The sequence below is a fragment of the Lygodium microphyllum genome, chromosome 10, assembly GCF_053477565.2.
Source record: "Lygodium microphyllum isolate KBCC chromosome 10, Lygodium_microphyllum_v1.1.10, whole genome shotgun sequence".
Classification (NCBI taxonomy): Eukaryota; Viridiplantae; Streptophyta; class Polypodiopsida; order Schizaeales; family Lygodiaceae; genus Lygodium; species Lygodium microphyllum.
The window spans coordinates 97,400,035-97,419,650 of record NC_141144.1 but is presented as its reverse complement, the minus strand read 5'-3'; the positions used below and the strand labels follow the sequence as shown (position 1 = coordinate 97,419,650).

The following is a 19,616-nucleotide window of genomic DNA, read 5'->3' as shown; positions in this document are numbered from 1 at the left end:
TCCCTTTAGACGACTGTGCAGTCCAGTTAAATCTCCCACGGCCACTTGCGCCTGTCGAAGCGGCAGCTTTACATGAGGAGCTTTTTGTTTTTTTGGCCGAAGAAGTACGTTCGAAGAAGGATTTGATGAGTCTCCCGCAGGACCACTGTACTTGACATAGTAAATTGCTCACTCTTGTTGGGCTGTGATTCTTTCCTGGTTCCAGCGAAGCGGGGCTGCGGGGCCAATGGATCCACCTTCATCGTGCGTTTTTCTATTCAGGGCATTAGCTTGAATTCCCTTTTGATGGTGCATTATTATTTGTATGGGAAGAATGATGGCAGACCCGCACTCAAGGATACAGGGAGGGTTTCCTTTGCTGCTGATGAGAAGATGATGAATGGATGATATCTGTGAGAGAGAGAGAGAGAGAGAGAGAGAGAGAGAGAGAGAGAGAGGGCATTAACTTCGTTTACTTGGCCTGTTAATATATATGCAGAGCTAGTGGTCGTTGGATGATCGCATCGCATTACAGCATTTGCATGTGAGCTTTCTCACTCCTTATGCTGCCACTTCTCTCTCTCTCTCTCTCTCTCTCTGTGCACATGCCCGGGATCCTTTGATGATGCTCTCCTCCCTTTTCCCTTCCCTTCTACGCCAGCAGTCGGTCATGAGAAGCGGAGCTGGTCGGCCTTCTGCTGCTTGCAGCAGTTCTTATAGTCACTATCGCTTCGCTCAATCAAATATCATGCCATTACGCCCTCCCTGTCCTCACACCGTTGAAGCCTCAGTGCTGGCATAGCTTTCCAGCCTTTCCGACCATGCGTCTATCATGCCAATGTTGGTCCTTATTCTTCTGTATTGCTGCCTTGCGTTTGAGCTCGATACCTGGTACCAATACACGCTTGAGAGGCCTAGAGAGATAACGAAATTCATTCATGAGTTATACATTAGCTGTCAATCTCATTAAAGATTAGTTCATCATTGTCAGTAATTAACCAGTTTTCAACCTTTCATGCAGGATTAGCGGCTCCCGTTCCTGTGGAGCTTACGCTTGTACCTTCCGCAATTGAAAAGGGAGCAGGTTTAATTGAGCCTTCATTTTACTAGTACATATTGCCAGTAGACAGCTGCTCAAGTCTATTGCATTATGCGGATATTAGTGGCATGAGCAATATTAACCTTTTTCTAAGAAAAGCGTGTATTTTGGTACAGTTTGTCTAGATGGAAGCGCACCTGCCTATCATCTTGATCAAGGCACTGGATTCGGTGTAGACAAGTGGATTATCCTTTTTCAGGTACGGCTCTGAGACTGGATTGATTATTTCTCTTATTTGCAAATATCTTTTAATTGCGGCCGTTTGAGTGTGCATGCCATGATTATTGTGCTGAGTTTGTAAAATCGACCTTACCTACATTTTGTTTGAAGCAGGGTGGAGCATGGTGTGCAGATGGTGTATCATGTGCTGAACGCAGCCTAACGTCTCTAGGATCTTCACATTTTATGAATAGCACAATTTTTCAGGGAATCCTAAGTAGCTCGCCTGATGAAAATCCTTGTGAGTGTGTCGATTCTTCTTTGCTTAAAAAAGGATGGGAGAGGTTTCTGATAATGTAGTCATCAATTCTTATGCTGAAGGAGAGATCTCGTTATTTGTTTTCAGACTTTTTTAGCTGGAATAGAGTAAAGGTTAGATATTGTGATGGAGGTTCCTTTAGTGGAAATGCAGACGTTCCATTATCTGTACAGATGCCTGGAACAAGCAGGGTTTGTATTGGGTGCTTTAGAGTCTCTTTCAAGTACTTTGCACGAAGCAGAGAGAGATGCATTCCTTATTGATCACATCTGTACTGCCACTCATGAGCTTATTGCTGTGAAATCTTACATGTGCAGGTACAGATGGTTTATTTTCGAGGACAACGAATATGGCAGGCAATCATTGCAGATCTCCTTACAAAGGGCATGTCTCATGCTGTGCAGGTGTGTACTCTGCACTTGAAGCAGAGAAGCTTGTCACCATGTATACGCCAACTAAAAGTAGTGATTGTTGAATTTGGGAAAAATGAGGATCTGTTGTTCAGTATTCTGTAATGAGTCAATGAAGTCACATTCACATGGTAGGCTTGTCCTTAGGACATAGAAGCCGATCTCTAACAAACAAGAACTGCTGGTCTATGTAGGTCATTCTTTCAGGAGAATCAGCAGGCGGTCTTGCTTCTCTGATACACTGTAATGATTTACAAGAACTACTTCATGAAGGTGTAGATGTCAAGTGTTTAAGTGATGGAGGGATCTTTCTTGACATGTATGGTCCACTACAAACCCTTTTCTATTAAAGGAGCGAGGCATTGGTTTATCAAGAAATTTTGCTATGATGCTTTTTCTTAAAAAATGTCTGGGAAAGTTGGTCTTGTATTGAAGGGAGTCCTCAGTCCTATTAGTTTAATAATGGGAGCATGCATGGTTGAACCCGAGCTACCAAAATAAGAGCAAAATTTGGCTATAGTACTTCTGGGAAACAGAGGGAGAAAGCAAGGGAGAGAGACGGAGGCCCATGAGAGTTTGCATGATTTTCTTGCTCCATTTGGCTCAGACTCACTTCTGGTTTGCAGTTGCCATTATACCCTCTCCTAATGGCAACTTTCAGTACAGTGCAGCTATCATAGCCGATGTTATATTATTTTTTTGAGATTATATTCTATAAAGGCATGCTTTTACCAGAGACATATGCAAGCAAAGGCAGTATGATTTGTACACCTTTAAGATGGCTTAGTGGGGACCCGGGACATCCCCCCTTTTTCTCTTCCTCAATAAGTTGAAATTACAAGGGAATTGTAAAGAAATAGTAAAAAGTGGAGAGGGAGAGGTCAAAGATTGGCAAGAGAGGAGATTCAGACTCCAGAGAGGCCCATCATGATTACCGTAGTTAACATAATCCCTTCTTCCTTTTCTTCCTCTCCTACGAACGCATTATATGCCATGTCTTACATCTATGAAATTTTAGCAGCTATCTTTGTGCTCATAGCTTTAGTACTATGCCTGCTTCAGTCTCAAATGATTGCTTCTGGTAAAGCAGCTCACCTTCACTTTGCTGATGCTCTCTTCAGATCAGACATTACTGGGAGTTCTTCAATGCAGTCGTACTTTAGGAAAGTTGTAAATCTTCAGGTAACTCTACATTCATTGTGACCATGTCCTCTTTATTAAGTGTCTAGTAAAAGCAGAGAAACAATTAGCTGCTGCACAATTTGTTTTGTTGACCCTCATGGCAGTTTTCAAAAAAAGATCCATTTCCACTGTTCTTCATGTTGGGAAATATAAGGATGTAACGTGTGGTGAAAGCATTCTATGAAGTTTCTAGACTTGAAGTTTTCAAAGTTTCTCTTTCTAAGACAGAACACCTATCCTAGGTTTGAGCTATACAAGACCTCCAAGGAATACACTAAGTATTATGTTCAGTCCAACTACAAGTAACGTCCACAAAGATATTGTTATTGACAGCTCTTTTATGATGTTTTGCAGAACATAGGTAACAGCCTTCCAAAAGGATGTACAGCAGTCAGAGATGCTGGGCAGGTGTCTCTCTCTCTCTGCGCGCCCCCGCCCCCCCCCCCCCCCCCCTTCCCCCCCAAAAAAAAAAAAAAACCTGCTTATAAAGGCTTTCATTGTGCAACAAGGTTATAACAGAATAAAGTGATGATGTGTGGTTGCCGTGTATGCCACCTGTAGTGTGTGAGAAGATCCACCTTCTCGATGATCAACAGTTTGAGGTTTATGCTTTTTTCCATCATAGTACAGTGAGAGTTCCCCTCACACTGAAGGGCTCCTTAGCTTTTCTTAAAGCTTTATGTGGAAGAATGGCTTTTATTAGGGAATGCAACGGCAGAGTTGTATGACTCAGTAGGGTCACGTCCATACTAGGTCTATCAAGAGGTCAAATACTTTCTCACTACATTCCACCTTTTTGATGAACAGCAGCATGAGTTTACATTTTGGAACTGTATGGTGGATTTCCCCTTGGACAAGGATGTCTTGTTTTTTCCTTTTGTTAAGAAAATAGTGTTTTACTAAAATCCATTCAATGATATCCTTCCTGAAGTAGAAAACAGAGGAAAACATTCTAGGTTTATGAAATACCACCTAGGCTGGCCATTCTCAAGAGTGAATGCCTAATACAAGCCTCAGAAAATAACTAGTTTGGAAGTGTGTAGTGTTGGATGGAATAAGGTGGCAGAGTTATGCCTAGAAACAAAGATTCAATCTAGATTCTTGGCTTCCTAGATTGCTTTGGTGACAACAAGAATCTTTCTAGATTGTTTTAGTGACAACACCCTAAATTCTTGGCTTCCTAATATGCCCCAATTTAGATAGAACTAGAGGCATTGTGCTCCTACTTCCACAAAGGCCTCTCACCTCCTTCTGATGGGGTTTGAATCTCAATACAATCTTCCCTTGTGCCTTTGAGAGTGTGGATGATCTTTGTCCAAAGATGAGTGAGTCTTTGAAGTGAAAGTGTGATGTTGGTATATAGGCTCATTGTAAGTGAAGGGCTCCCATCTATAACAATGCAGTGTTCAACCCATCTAGGTGAAGTCGGGAGTGCAAATGATTCTTATTTGGTGGCGTGCGATGTGAAAAGAAATACCCCTTCGTGCTCCCCTATAGACCTCTCGTCCTCTAGAAGAGTCCCAAATTTAGCATCTTGAGTCTTCTTAGTCACACCTCACCTTGAGCATGCTATGAGAACTTTGCTGAACCAATCTAAGTGCCTACCATGTGCCCGAAAGCCAAACAAAGAGGGTAAATTCCTTATCTTAAAAGCTCTCCTTTAGTCTCCTTCAAATGTTTTGTCAAGCAAGGTTGGGTGATATCCTATCTTTACAATGATGTGAAGTAGCTGGAATGGCCCTTATCCTACTCATTTGAATCCTTGTCCATCATCTGGTCATGTATTGGTAGAAGGGAATGTCTCGAGCATTGTGGTGGATGGATCTCTCCATCCCCACTCTTCTGGATCCTAGTCAAGTCATCTATAGATGTATCCTCTTGTAAGCCCAAACTCTATTTCCATTTTGAACATAAGCAACAGGATCATGATTATTGTTTCACTCATCATCACAATGGGCTACAACCCTGATCTTTTGTGGGCTAGCAACCTAAGATAATTTACCTTGCAGTGACATGTGTGCACATTGTTTAAGAGATGTGGCTACCTCATCTTTGTTGAGAGATAGACATGTGAACCCTACATATGCAAGGGTAGATAAGGGTAGCTTGGCAATCAGCATATATTTTCAAAAATGACATGCAATCCTTCTCTAACTTAGACATGTTCCCAACATTCTCACTATTGTCTTTATCCTTAGTGAAAACCAAGTATGCTGAAAGAATTTTTTCATTACTTTGGAAATGGCAGCTGCAAATACAATAGGGATAGATTCACCTTTCAACTTTACATCAAGTGTGAGTACCTTTCCCTTATGTTGAATAGCGATCTTTTTTGCATGAGAATCAATCATTGCATGCATGTAGTGCTACCATGGCATACTAAGCAATACATCACAACTCTCAAGTGGAGCAATGAAGAACTCTCGCTATCCACATATCCTTGTATATGCAATCGAAGCTTTCCAATGAGTGGTGTGATGGGCTGTGCATGGCCTTTACATGCCGACTTTGTCTCCAAACCACCTGATGATTAACTTTTTTAAATCTATAAATCCTCTACTATAAGCACTCTTGTAGCCTGATTTATAAAGGCATCCCATTTTGTTTGAGGGGGGCATTACCATGTCTTGTAGTCCAATGATACTCTGGCATTGAGGGGGGAGAGAGAGGCATGTGAACCTTATGTATGCAAGGGTGGATAAGAATAGCTAGGTGTGAATGAATTGGAGGGTAGGGGAAAACCCTAACCCTAGCCATCCAAAGGCTGTTTAAACATCTTAGAGGTCACTCTCAATGTAGAGGAGAGTGTACGAGTTGTACTTGTAAACAACTCATTAAGCAAGATCTTCTTCTTGTACTTGTGCTCTCTCTCTCTCCATCTTGTGCACACTCTCTCTTGCTCTCACTCTGATATTGCAACAATCTTCACTTCAATAATCACAAGATTTCTTTAAAATAAGCAAGTGAGCATAAGATCCCAAGTGCCATTCTACTCAATAGCATCCAACTCCTACACCATAGCCTTCTTCCAATGCTTTGACTGCAAAGCCTCCTTCATGAAGGTGGGCTTTCTATCTTGTATGGCATGAGATATAAAAAAGTAATTAGTACAAACAAGCTTGGTGGAGTATGCTTGGTTTCTTCGGGATCGTTGTGGTCCATCTTATGGCTGTTACTCCTTAGAATCTTCCTCAATCCTTGCATCATGGAGTGTATCACATGCCGAATGAGGAGGAGAGCAGTACCTTACTCATCGCTTTGCCTTTGATGAAGTCTTTGGAACATCCAGTGGTATCAACTCAATGGGTGAATTTGGTGGGGAAGCAAGCTTATCCTCCATTGATGGTGGAGTCTCAAGGGCCATAGGCTCCAAGGGCACTGACTTAGGTGTCTAGCCCCCAACTATCACCAGATCTCTAAATACAAGATGCTTAGCACTATCCTATGCAGTTGGAAGCGGATGAATACTTGCCTTTTGGAAGCCAGCTCAAACTTGTTCCTTTGTTTCTTTGGGATGTGAACATAGGCATCGCACTCGAATACCTTGAAGTAAGAAATATCTAGCTTTTGACCAAAGTAAGCCTTAAAAGGTGTCATACCAGCTATGGCCGATGTAGGAGATCGATTAAGGGTGTGGACAATGGTGGCCACTGCTTCAGCCCATAGACACTTGGGTGTTTGTTGATACTCCATCATAGTTGTGCCATCTTGATCACATTGCGATTCTTTCCTGCTCCAATATGCCATTTTCCTAAGGTGTGTTCGTGTTGGCAAAGTCTTGGTGAATGCCACGATTTGCACAAAACTTGGCTAGCTCATTGGAGACAAACTCCCCTTCTTTGTCGGATCGCAAGGTCTTGAGTTTCCTACTAGGCTTGTTCTCCTCAAAGATTAACCAATCCTTAAAGTGTGAGAATGCTTCAAACTTCATCTCCAAGAAGTACGCCCATGCTATTATGCTAAAATCATCAACAATGAGCATAAAGTATAAACTTCCCTTACGGGACTTCGTCCTCATTTGTCCACTTAAGTCCATCAAAACAGACTCCAAGGGGTTGTTTGCCCTACGCGAATCTTTGTTGGGAATCGCATCTCTATGCTACTTGCCATGAATGCAAGACATATATGGTGGGTGGCTCACCCCAATCTCCAGCAATCCACAAATAAGATGACCTCAATTGACATGATTGAATTGAACATGCCATAGATCGGTCTATGTCTAAGAAGAAAGAAGTAAAGGCTGATGAAGCCCGCATCTTGTAGACTGTACAACCTGTCGAGAATATCCATTAACAACTTGGAAGGAGTCCTTATTATTAAACTCAACAATTGTAAGGCCAAGAGCACAAATCTTGCTTAGTGAAAGAAGATATCCCAAACCTAACACATAGATGTGTGAGCACCACCTTGCCCATGGAATCAGTTGTATATCACCTTTGTCTTTATTAAGGATTGAAGAATTGTCACCAATGAGAATTTACCCATACATCACTACATTAGTCGCCGCCGGTGTGAAATCCTCAATCACCTCCAAATGGAGAAAGGCGGCTGATGAAGGGGTAGCCATTGCTCTTGAGTCCTTTGTAGATTTCTCCTTCTTGGTGTCCTTGTCCTCATCTGGGCAATCCTTCTTGCCACAAATGTGACAAGTAGACTCCTTGGCTTTATCTTACTTGGTCTTCTCATCCTCCTTGTTGTTGTTCTTTCCCTTCTATTGAGAGGACTGACTTGTCAATACCTTTGACTTGGGAATGTTCTGTCCTTTGAGTTGTTCCTCATGATCCAAGACCATCGGAACCAACTCCTCTCATTTAAGAGTATCTATCCACCCTAAAGCAATCAAGGTGGAGTAGAGTGCACTAAATTGGGGCAGTAACCGCAAAAGAAGAGTTATTGCCATGCCCTTGAGATAATCGCCTTCCTTGCATTCTGAACTTGCATCTGCAATTGCCAAAGCTTATTCACATGCTCCCACATGGGAGTGGACTTGGACAGGTACAACGTCCGCATCTATACATCTAGAGACATCCACTTCATCACAGTTTGATTGTACAACTGATCTAATTCTAGCCATCTCTTTCGAGCAATAATGGGTCAAATGCTCTATATGGGCTATCATGTCCGGAGTGCAAGAGAGAAATAGGAATGATTAGACTTGGGCGTTTAGTTTGTCCCAATGTGCCTATACATTTGCCAACTCAGCTTTCTCATTAGAAGAAATCTTGGCCTCGATCATGAGCTCTTCCAAATCATTGGAGTCAAGACTTCAAGATGGCAAGCATCATTACCCATTGGATGTGGTAATTCTCCCCATTGAGCTTCAAATCTTGAGGAAGAGTTGGTAACATGGGGTCCTTATGGTCCATAATAGCCTAAAACTTCATGTTGAGCTTGGAAGACATTGTTACTTGAATAACCCGCACAAAAAGAAGGGTAGTCCTCTTTGATGCCAAAAATGCAGCTTGCTAGGGCTTCCTCCGCTCATCTCAAACTTGTTTCTACACCAAAGGCGTTGAAAATACAAAATTTGCACTAAAAGGCTGAAAATGCACCTCAAACCTTGAAATCACAAACTTTTGTGGCACTAAAATCTCCTCTTCAGGTCTGTCCACAATCAATCAACCTTTCAATGTTGCTTTGATACCATGTTAGAGTGCAGGGAATGCGTAAGTGCATGACTGGATTGAAAGAAAATGAACACGGAGAGAAGAGAGAAAGAGAAAGAGATAGAACGCAGAAATCTGCAGTGAACGAATGCTGAAATAAAGGAGAGAGATACGTCCAACGGGCTGTCGAGTGTATCTCTGCTAGAAGATCTCTCTCCAGTTGAAAAACAAGTGAGAAATGACTAGGGCAAGCCAACCTATAGATATGCTGGTCAGTTAAAAACTGGCTGATTGCTACATGAAAACCATTGAAGCGATAAAATAATAATAATAAATGCTGCGTAAATAATGTGCATGCCATGTGGCATGCTATGCATCCAGTTTGGCCTGCCCAACTGCTTGGAATTGCTAGAAATCAACTCATGATTGCATGGAATTGTCCGACTTGATCTAGGAAATGCGTATATATGCCTAAGAGTACTGATTGCATAACAATACACTGCTTGTGCCTCTCCAGGGGATGACTGAATCTCTAACACTTGTCACTTGGTGCTATCATATATGGACAGTAACTGAGGTTATGGATACCAATGTATATTCTCTTACTTTTCTGCAAAAGCAAGTATCGCTTAGTAGGAATTCTCTTGACTAGAATCAAGAGCCAAGGCTACTAAAAGCTATAGCACAACCTTGAAGGCTACTAGGAGAAGATTGACACATAGTAGGAAATAGAGATCTTGGGAATACCACCACAAACATTGACAAAGAGTTAGCACAATGCCACAATGGATCTTCAAAATGTTGCTATGTGCTCAAGGGTACTATGTGGGAAATCTATGGATCTAGTTGCCTAAATCACCTGTGTTGCCACCTCTAGTGACCATACCCCAACTCTCACCCAAAGCAAAGAAACGGAGAAAAAGATCAAATTGTAGATCAAAGTCTAGTACCAAAACTACAAAGGAGATTGAGCCAATCAGGTTAGAGACCATCGAGCCAAATCTTTATTGGTCCACAAAAGATTCTCGAGAAGCTATGGGCTTCGGATGCATAACAAGCTTATTTGGAGCAAGGCCAGGGAACTAGTAGGGGCATTGAGTCAACAGCTTTGCTTAGTTCTTACCACAAATTGCGAAATTTGTCAAATTCAACACAAATTGCAATATTGGATAGTATTCGTTCGTGAGAGCTATTCATTAGGGAAAATATGGACTCAAAAAGGGCCTCGTAAGAAATGGATTGGGGAAGGATTACTTTTTATAATCTCAAATCTTAAGTGGCTTGAATGCAATGATGAGGGCAAAGGAGGTGTTATGCAAAACCATGGGTTGTTTTTGTTAAGAAGGGGAAAAGAAAAGCACAAAATTCTGTTATTAACAATTTTTGTGAGGTGGCTTAACAAGATTGGCCCTTAGCCTAGGCCTAGGGCCAAGGGCCAAGGGCCTAGGAGCTAGAGGTGTAGAGTTCAAATCCTCCATATGTGTGAGCTGGGGATGGCGTTAGAAAATTGAATTTCGGCCTAAAAGGGTGGTGCACGTTAGCGCTTTTTACATTGCTTGACCCCCCCATACATGCAATCTTCAAGCCCCTTTACATGTGACAAGATCTCCTCCTTTTGTGCATGTGGGCGTTGACTTTTGGATCATTAAAAGACGATTTTTTGATTTCAATTTCAAAAATCCCTCTAAAACTTGTCAGCCCATAAAAATCCCTCTAAAACTTGTCAGCCCATGACCCATGTTTTAGAATTTTAAATTGGAAAAACCACTATCTTTCTGAACAAAGCCACATTTGTGGGCCAAAGTGGAAAAGGGAGTGGTTAAAATGTGCACACCATCCCATTGGTTTGCATCATAGTCCACTAGCTTAAAAAAGTGATTAACTCCTAAGCTAAAGGCCTTTTTTGGGTGCTTCCCCTAATGAATGTTTGAATGACACTTTTGGCCAAAATGGCATATAAAGGCTTGCTTTAACCACCTTGTATTCATGATCTTTTTAGTAAAGTATGCCATTGACCAGATCTACAACCTAGCAGATGTGAGACCTTTGAATTCAGAATCTCCTTTGAAACAAGATGTTTAGTGGGAGGTGTGCCAATGTTTAAGCTGTTCCCTAAACAAAAAAGAAACATTGCAAAGCATATGAGATGCAGAGTACCCTTGGAAGACATGCATCGCCTTCTTCAAACCTTCACTATTCATGCTCAGTATTGAATAATTGGGCATCACAAAAGACTGGCAAATTCTTATAGCTCTTTGGTCGATGTGGTAAATCCCTTTAGCTCCTTGGTAGATTCCCATCTTGTCATTTAGAGTTCTCTTACTGTTTTCAAAGGACCTCATTTTTGGCTTTGTGAACAATATGAATGGCACAGAATCATGTTCATTTTGGGTCTTCATCGGGTCATCATCTTTTCAATCTCTTTCTTTCTTTCGTGCTTCTTTACAAAAAACCATTGTACTTCACCTGTGATGTTGATATTTTCATACTGTGCTTTCCCATGTTTTTGTCATGTGTGCGCATGCATAGATTATGACTGTTCGCACATGCCTTGGAATCCCGTGTAGGTTGCCCAGTTTGGATTACCTTAAAGCACTGCTTATGAGTTTACCCCACATATCCACTGGGTTGCAGTAGGATTACATCAGCCACATTGATCTGCTAACAAAAAATGGAGTACGATGATCTAGCTTGCTAATGCTCAGGTTAAGCTGCAACAGTGAGCTTGACTGCAAATAAACTGCTTTTCCCAGTTTGAGATACTTCAAAGCATTGCCTGTTGACTTACACAAAGGGAGTATGCTTATCCAGTTTTGTGAGGTATGAGGTTGATTGCAAATGCTTAGGATAAGCTGCAACAATGAACTGGAGTTCAAATAAACTGCAATTGAAATGTAATAGCTAGTTGGAAACCTCTACTTATATGTTTGTAGGCCTCAGCAAGGCATTTCTATAGAGCATCCGTGATGTGTAGTGCACTTGGTCTTTAATACAGCTTGAAAGAATGAGGCACTTTTCTGCAGCTCTTTGTCCCTCTACTCCACCCTCAGAAGCTGTTCAACAATCATAGACATACTAAAGGCTGATGCACTTCCTTTCAGCAAGTTAAAGCTAAGTAATTCTAGGCTCTTAGGAGTCCTTGCACATTTGATATGGGTTATATTCTTTTCCCTTACGAGTTCATGGTTGGATAGTGAATTTATTCTAGATGTAGTGGTTGCTCAGCATTGGCATTCTGCAACTCCCACTGAAAATCGTGTTAAGTCTGAGCTTTCGGTCTTTGAGATGCGATAATCTACATAAGCATAGAATTTAGTTGGTTTTGCTACTTACATGTTTGAGTGCAAAAGCATCATAAGATAAACTGCTGCTGGAATAGAAGACTTATAGGATATAAGGACCAGTTTTAACTAAAAGGTTGGACTTGGCTGAGCCTCTTCTTTTTTGGAAAACAGTGCTTTTTCCCACAGTACTTTCTCAATTTTATCAAGCCTCCCACATTCATTTTACAATCAGCTTATGACACATATCAGGTCAGATATTCGTTATTTATTCAGTCCAAGTTGATTTCATCACTCAAACCTGTTTTTATACTGAAATGTGAAGTTATACTTTTTCAGATTCGCACTGGGCTTGTCCCGCCTTCAGAAGATGAAGGCGGAACATGGCTGCTGTGCAAAGAAAATCCTTCAAATTGTTCTGAGAGCGAACTGGCTGTTTTGCAAGGTCAGGTTACATAATTTTGCCCTACTAGGCTTTTCGAACTCTTTCTTCATATGGAAACTCCAGCAAATGTGAAATCAAAATGAATTATATACAACATTGGTCAGGAATTCACGTCAGCATATAAAAGTCTCATACAGATCTGTCCCTTTGTCTTGCAGCACAGACCCTTTTAATTAACAGAACTGAATCTGAAATTGTATCACAGTATTGTCATCCACACTTGATTCCAATTTCATTTGTCATTACTCATTTTGTGCATTCTACCACCTTGAACAGCCATACAAATATTAGCAAGTTCTAGGTGATCCATGAGCACGGTAAGCTCATTGATGGTTGCTGATGTCTCTAGATGTGTATGGATTGCATAGGCAGACCTATTGTGTGAGTTGCTGTTAAAGTAGAGTTTCATGTGCTGATACAGTGGGAGCCTAAGTTGCAGCAAATCCAGGAATCAAAGCTCTCAACATGCTTTGGGCAATAAGCAACTGGCCTTTGGATAATTAGATGCCATTGCTAACTGTAAAGTCGAATGCAAACACTAGAGAAAGTATCCAGGCTTGCACTATTATAGCAAAAGCCATTTAAGAACCCTGTTTGTCTAGTTGCCAGCTATGTTCTTGCAAATGTAGCTTATTTGTTTACTTTTATGTATAGAGACTTTTGTACATGTATTATTGCTGTTTTGATTTGTTTTTGGTTTATTTCCAAAGGTAAAAGTATGGGTTTTTTCACTCCTGTGGAAGCTGTTGGACACGATTGCTGCAATGAGTGATATTTTGTGTTGTTTTTTTTTGGTTGCAGGTTTTCGAAGGGACATGTTAAGCGCCTTGGCTCCAGTCCAGAACTTCGACCATTGGGGCTTGTTTCTCATATCTTGTTTTTATCACACACAATCACAATCGGACTTCTTGTGGAATGGCCCCTCCAGAGTAAATCACACCGTAATCTCTCTCTCTCTCTCCCCTCAAACCCAAAACAAAATTTTTCTGTGTAAAGGCTGATACATTAAAGCAGAAGTACAAGAGGCCATCTGGCTAGCAAACAAAAGCCATATGTACACAACTAAGAAAACAATCTCAAATACCACTTTGAACCATGCTTGAGCCTGATCTTGAGCATGAGAGCGTACTGGAATGGATAATCTCCATCCATGAAGGAAGAACCCACTTGTCACAACAATAGTCCCCAAACCTGACAAATATGACCATGAATACCTAAAGCTGAATCAAATAAAAGCATTTCTTCTTGACTAGATCTGCCAAACTCTAGTCATCAAACCATTGCATAAGACGACATAGATGGGGATATTTTGGTTGCAAATTGGTAGTTGGTGGAATTTCTCCAAAAGCCCATACCTTGTTGGTGTGACATTGATGTGTGACAGAGTCACATGTTTGAGCAGCCGAGCATGCTATCATTTTGGATCCTTTATTCTTGTTCAAATAATCTGTAACGCCTAGGAATTCAAACATGTTGGAGAGTGTACTGCCACAGAATATCTTAGTTGACATCAATCTCCAATTCCTAGGAACCCAGTATCTTGTCGGATGCAGCAGAAGGAATAACCAAAACCTTAGCCCAAACAGAGTTTGTATTCTAGTTGGATTAATAAGGATGCCCAGTTTTGGATTGCCTATGAACCGTCATCACATCTTGGATTGTCCTCAAATACAAGCCCACCATCTTGATGAGTCTGTCGTGCAAGGATCTCGTTTCTGGCCAATCAAACAGTCCAAAAGTAACGAAAAACTTGGGCCAAATAAAGTTTGCATCCTGTTTAGCGAGAATCATGCCAACTAGTACATGATAGGATCTCCTGCCAAGAATTCATCAGAGGAAAGCAAAAAGGAATGTAAAATTTGGAATTCTTGGGTAGCATTCAAAACATGCCACCTAGATGTATGGATTTTTGAGTGTTGACATGCAAATCCCAGCCTCCTCTTAAGAAGCTTTGGCATTATCTATCCAGGTGAGTTGCCCGAGTGCACACAAAGCTTGCAACAGAGTTAAACATAAAGTTGTTTGTATTAAGCTTCACATCCAATACAGTAGCCCCATCCATGCGCTTGTAGGAGAAAACCATAGAACCCACTCGCTACAGGAACAATCCTTGTACTTTACCAATATGACCATGGATGCTTGTAGTTGAATCAAATATTAAAAGCATTTTGTAACCCCGAGATACGCCCAAGGCCAGTCTACCATAGGAGGTGAATGAGACCGGTATTTTCTGGCTGCGAATTGGTGATCGATGGCAAATTACACAACAGTTAACACGATGAAAGGAAGTTTCAGTATCCGGTTGAATCATGACCATCTCTTGGTCGGAGGCATAGCATAATCGGTTCTCAAGTCTATGGATAAAGTTAAAAAAATGTGTTTGATGTTGTGGTTTTGTTAGGTTTTTTGGGGGTTTACCCATTTTCTGCTGCCTGAGAAACCACAAGTCGCTTTAATCTTTCTTACCAGTGAAACTTGCTTTGGTGCCTCGATGCGAAACAAGCAGTGAGCACATTCTAAGAAGTTCAATATATGATTGTACTTTGCTAATCTAAGGTTAGCCATATCCAACCTGATACGGAAACGGTGGTCTGACAAGGAGTGTTGTATGCTGCAGTCGATTATCGATGCAACGGGACTCTGGGCATTTGGAAGAGGAGCCGTTCCAAAGGACATCGATTGCCCCTATCCCTGTAATCCGACTTGCCGAGGAGTCTTTTGATCATGACAAATGTCGTCGTCGCACAGTTTGTACAATGAGCTTCTTGAGATAATATGGATAGAAGATTGTTGAGGAAGGACTTTTATATTCCCTTTTTTGGAAGGTGTAAACTAATGCAGTCTGACATTCTTTCTTCCTCGTGAGGTCTTTCAACTTCGTTTTGTAACGTAGTTGATTCAACATGCAAACCGCCAGAGTACCAGATGGATCATGACAGGCACCTTGGTTGGTATATTTGGAGTGCAATAGGTATGAATTTCAAGCAACAATGAACATCTTAAAATTTGGACGGAGTTTCAAAAATGTGTTGAATCCACCAACAGGGTCGTGGTGTAGTGGATTGTGTTCAACGGGTGTGTGAGTCTGATCCCTACGCCCCGCATCCTCCGAGGCACCAATCTATTCGCATCCAAAACTGTGTCTAATCCAATACAACATGAAGCTCACACAAGCAATTTTAAGGTTTTTATTACGGAAGTTGAATGATAATCCATGCATTAATGCCATTTGCAGCTCCATTGGATTATATCAATTTGGCATAGCAAATTTACCCCGTCAAGTAGCTCTATGTGCATGTGTGAGGGTGCATGGATGTATAAAATTTGGTATATTGTATCTCATATGTATGCAATATGCGTGGATAAAGATACCAAGACAATATACATACAGTAATTGTGTATATCTATGTAGGCATGCAAGTTTGTTATATGGTAAATGTGTGTATATATGCAAGTATCTATATAGTTACATTATGCATATGTCAATTATTACATAATTAGTAAGGTGTGAGTAGATGAATAGTAGAAACAATAATAGACATAAAAGGGCCTTTTTGTAATAATAGGCTTTGCAAAGGAGAGGAAAACATAGACATTTTGGTTTCTATCTATGTAATGATTGTGTATGCTATGTAGCGGCCTCTCAATGGGAAGGACTTTGAAGGTAGGAATGAGGTTTGTAGGCTTGTACCTTGTGACTTAGTGTCTAAGACCTCCAAATATTCTAACCATTCCTTTTGTGAATTAATCCTAACTACAATAGCATCAACTAGCAAACCTTCAACCTTTGAGGGTTTAGGGCCTGCAAGGATTTGTTCAACCATGTGCTTTTATTTGAATAATAGTGGATTCATTACACTTGCATTCTAACGTTTCTTCTAATTTGCTATTGTATTCTTCATTTGAGTCTTTACTTTTCATAAGGTTTGTTGCTAGGTCATTATGATAGTCAATCAATATATGATGTAGCTTGGTTCCTTGCTAAACAGACCTCTCTAACAATTCTTTGAATATTGATGAGTTCACTTTACGATTATCTTTTAGGCACCATCACTGTTAACCTAGTATCCTTTGAAGCTCTAGTTTTTTATCGGTAGTTTGAAATTCATTTACCTACCCTTAGTTATTTCAATGATTTGGGGTTCATCATGAACTCTTGCACTGAGATTGAATCCATCTATGGTTTGAGCAATGCACAATGGACTCTTTTGCTTCCTTTTGACTTGTTATCTCATAAGCCTCATGGGACTTTACCTCTTTCGTGAATAGTGGGTCTACGATTGCAAGGATATGCATCCAATTCTACTCATCTTTAGGACAAGAGACATACTAATTGAGTGGTTTTGGCACATGAAACAATTCGTATATTCTCTAAGCATGCTAAAAATGGCATCCAAACCTATTAAAGTCGTCTTGTTAGCTCTTCTTTTTTTTTTTCCTTATTGGATTCTTCTTATTTCCCAAGAAAACAAGTTTGTTGCCGTAGTCCTCAATTAATCTTATGTTTTGCATTCAATGGTATTCTAGTAATAAATCAAGGCATTGACGTTGGCAATCTTAATGGGCCAATCTTTTAGAACACCCAATAGGTGAACTTCAAGCCCATTGGCTGCGATCAAATTGAGGTGTACACTCTTGATAGGAAGGTTTCCCCTAAGCCTACGTCAACTTCAAAATCCATTAGCCACAATCAGAATGAAGTGTACACTCTTGATAGGTGGATTCTCTCAAGATTTGATAATAGCTTAATTAACAATACTAATTCTAGCTTTGGTGGAGATGACTTCTCTTCTTATTAAGTCACTCAAGGTTTCCAATGGGGGGATGCAAATAACATTCAATTCGTACTCAGAAAATTTACTTACTCTTAGTGCTTCTAATGTTAGAGTTGCAGTTAGGTTGGGGATCCCTCATTGTTGAGAGGCTCTTATGGAGCTATTTTGGTTGTACATACTTCAATTTCTTTGACCCAAGTTTTGAAGTCTCTCCAAAGATCTGGATCCCCCTTCAATAAGGCTCCTAGGTGAACTATTACAGTGGTTGAGGCTAAGGTTTCACTAAAGCTTGGATCTATCTCATTGAATTAGAAGTTCCTAATTGTTGGGTTGTAGAGTGATGAAATAGTGAGGGCATGCCTTGGGGTTCCTCTTGGTTAGGTGGATTCGATGTAGGTGTCCCAAAGGTGTTAGGACTAATGGGGGCTGACAATGATGGAGTTGTTGGACAAGCCAAGTGCATGCATACCTCTTGCTACCCCCTACTTTTGTAGTTTATGCTTCCTTTATCTCGTGCTTGGTGATCACTTCTAGTTAATGTTGTAGGTTAGGATATTCACCTACTTTCATGTTAATTGCCTTTTTAGTGTTGGGTGTAGTAGTTGTGCTCTTTGCTTTATAAGAGCGACTGCATTTTTTGGGAGCATTGTGAGTCTGTTGCTTTTTAAAGTAGTTTTTTTTTTCCACGCTTCTTTCTCTTCTTTGAGATCTTTTTTTTTGATCGCCAATCTAATAATAGTTGAAGGGATATGGATATTGATGACTCCTTTCTTGCTTTAAGCTCTTGTAATGGCATTTATTCGAATCAAGATGGTGTCCTTGTTATTGATTCTCTCAATTATGAAGAGACTTGATGGCATTGAAGGGTATTGTTCATGGGAGATTTTTGCTTTTGTGGACACTTTTTTGACAAGTCATGAGATTGGTGGTAGTTTTCGTGATTTTAATAGCTCATGGGTTTGGGTCATTTCCCTCTCACATCCATTCAACTAATAGTGCACAAGAATGTCACCTAGAGGGTGAGTTATAATTGGACCTGTAGGTCTTGGTATCTTTGGGGGATTACTTTTTGATCTTGGAACAACAATCTTTGGTCAAGTAAGGTTGGCATAGAAAGGACCTCTATTTTGTTTCTAGAATCCAACTTCGGCATATAGAGCAAGATAAGGGACTTGGGATCCTTCTTGGGGCTCTACAATAAGCTACCTCATGGATAAAGTGACATTTGTTCATGTATGATCAACTAGGTCTAGGATGCTTTGATGATAGGTGACCTCCACCACAATGTATGCATTATTGGTTCCATATATATCCTTGGTTGCTTAAAATTTTTCCTGAGTTTTGAGAGCTTTCATTTATTATTGTTTGAAGGTAGTCAAAATATCTTGAGTAATGTTGAGTTGTATATGCTACTTCTACTAGGCTAGGTATCTTGAATTCTTACCTCTTCCTTTTTGTCTCTACTTCTCTTTCGATGGAGACTATCTATTCTAATGGACTCATCTAGTATGCTATTGATGTTAGATTAGTCTAGAACCAAATTACTAGCCATAGCCTTGTAGATTCTTTCATCTTGGATGCCCTTGATCAAACTCTTGGTCACTATCTTGGCATTAGGTCTTTCTATTATTTGAATCCTTTTGTACAAACTAGTGACCTTGGATATAGTCTCTCATGTTCTCCTCCTATTGCTCCTTGTTCATTCCTTAATAGGAGGTTATTTTTGTATTGAGCCCCTAAAAAGTGCATGATAAATAGATGTTTGAGAGTTAATAAAAATAAACTCCATTCATTTAGGCCCATAAATCACATGGGTTGTTGGCCTAGGCACAACCCAAAAGGTTGTGCTCTTTTTGAGTTTGATGTGAGGTGAAGTTACATGGGTCATCCAAATCTCCCTCCTATGCATACTTGTGAGTCTTCAAATGGGCAATCATCTTTGGGATATGTAGGCTTGGAAGGTTATCGGTAGCCATGATGTTATTTTCCATAAGGGTAAGGTGTATATGAGACAAGAGTAGGCGATTGAGGCACATAGGGTGATCTTTCAAGAGGAGCCTTCTATCATAGTATAGCTAGTCCCATTGAGACAATCTGTTGTAGTTATTGATAATGCAATGGCCTAGGATCCACTTGTTGTGTAGAATCATGATGTTCGACAAAGAGGATAGGTCGTACACGTACCACGACCAGTTTTGAGATGCTTTGCTAGAGCTTTACGTCATTCTAATCACTGTGAACCCTCTATGGACTATGTCATGGTGGTGATAGATTCTGTTGAGCCACTTATCTAAACTATGAGAAGGGTATGTGTGGAGGTGATTCTCATTCTTGGGAGAGGACTATGTAGTTTGAGTTTGA

General features: G+C 40.6%; 1 protein-coding gene across 1 annotated transcript; it reads left to right on the top strand.

The window, feature by feature from the left end:
* Positions 1 to 529: 529 nt before the first annotated feature.
* Positions 530 to 15,505, top strand: LOC148030324 (pectin acetylesterase 7-like). Its single transcript, XM_087686633.1, has 13 exons — positions 530 to 870; positions 1,001 to 1,063; positions 1,195 to 1,277; positions 1,412 to 1,538; positions 1,644 to 1,747; positions 1,874 to 1,960; positions 2,161 to 2,285; positions 3,088 to 3,148; positions 3,503 to 3,556; positions 12,210 to 12,287; positions 12,375 to 12,480; positions 13,282 to 13,421; positions 15,098 to 15,505. The coding sequence occupies exons 1-13, from the start codon at positions 801 to 803 to the stop codon at positions 15,200 to 15,202; spliced, it is 1,203 nt and encodes a 400-aa protein (XP_087542759.1). The 5' UTR covers positions 530 to 800; the 3' UTR covers positions 15,203 to 15,505.
* The last annotated feature ends 4,111 nt before the right edge of the window (positions 15,506 to 19,616 follow it).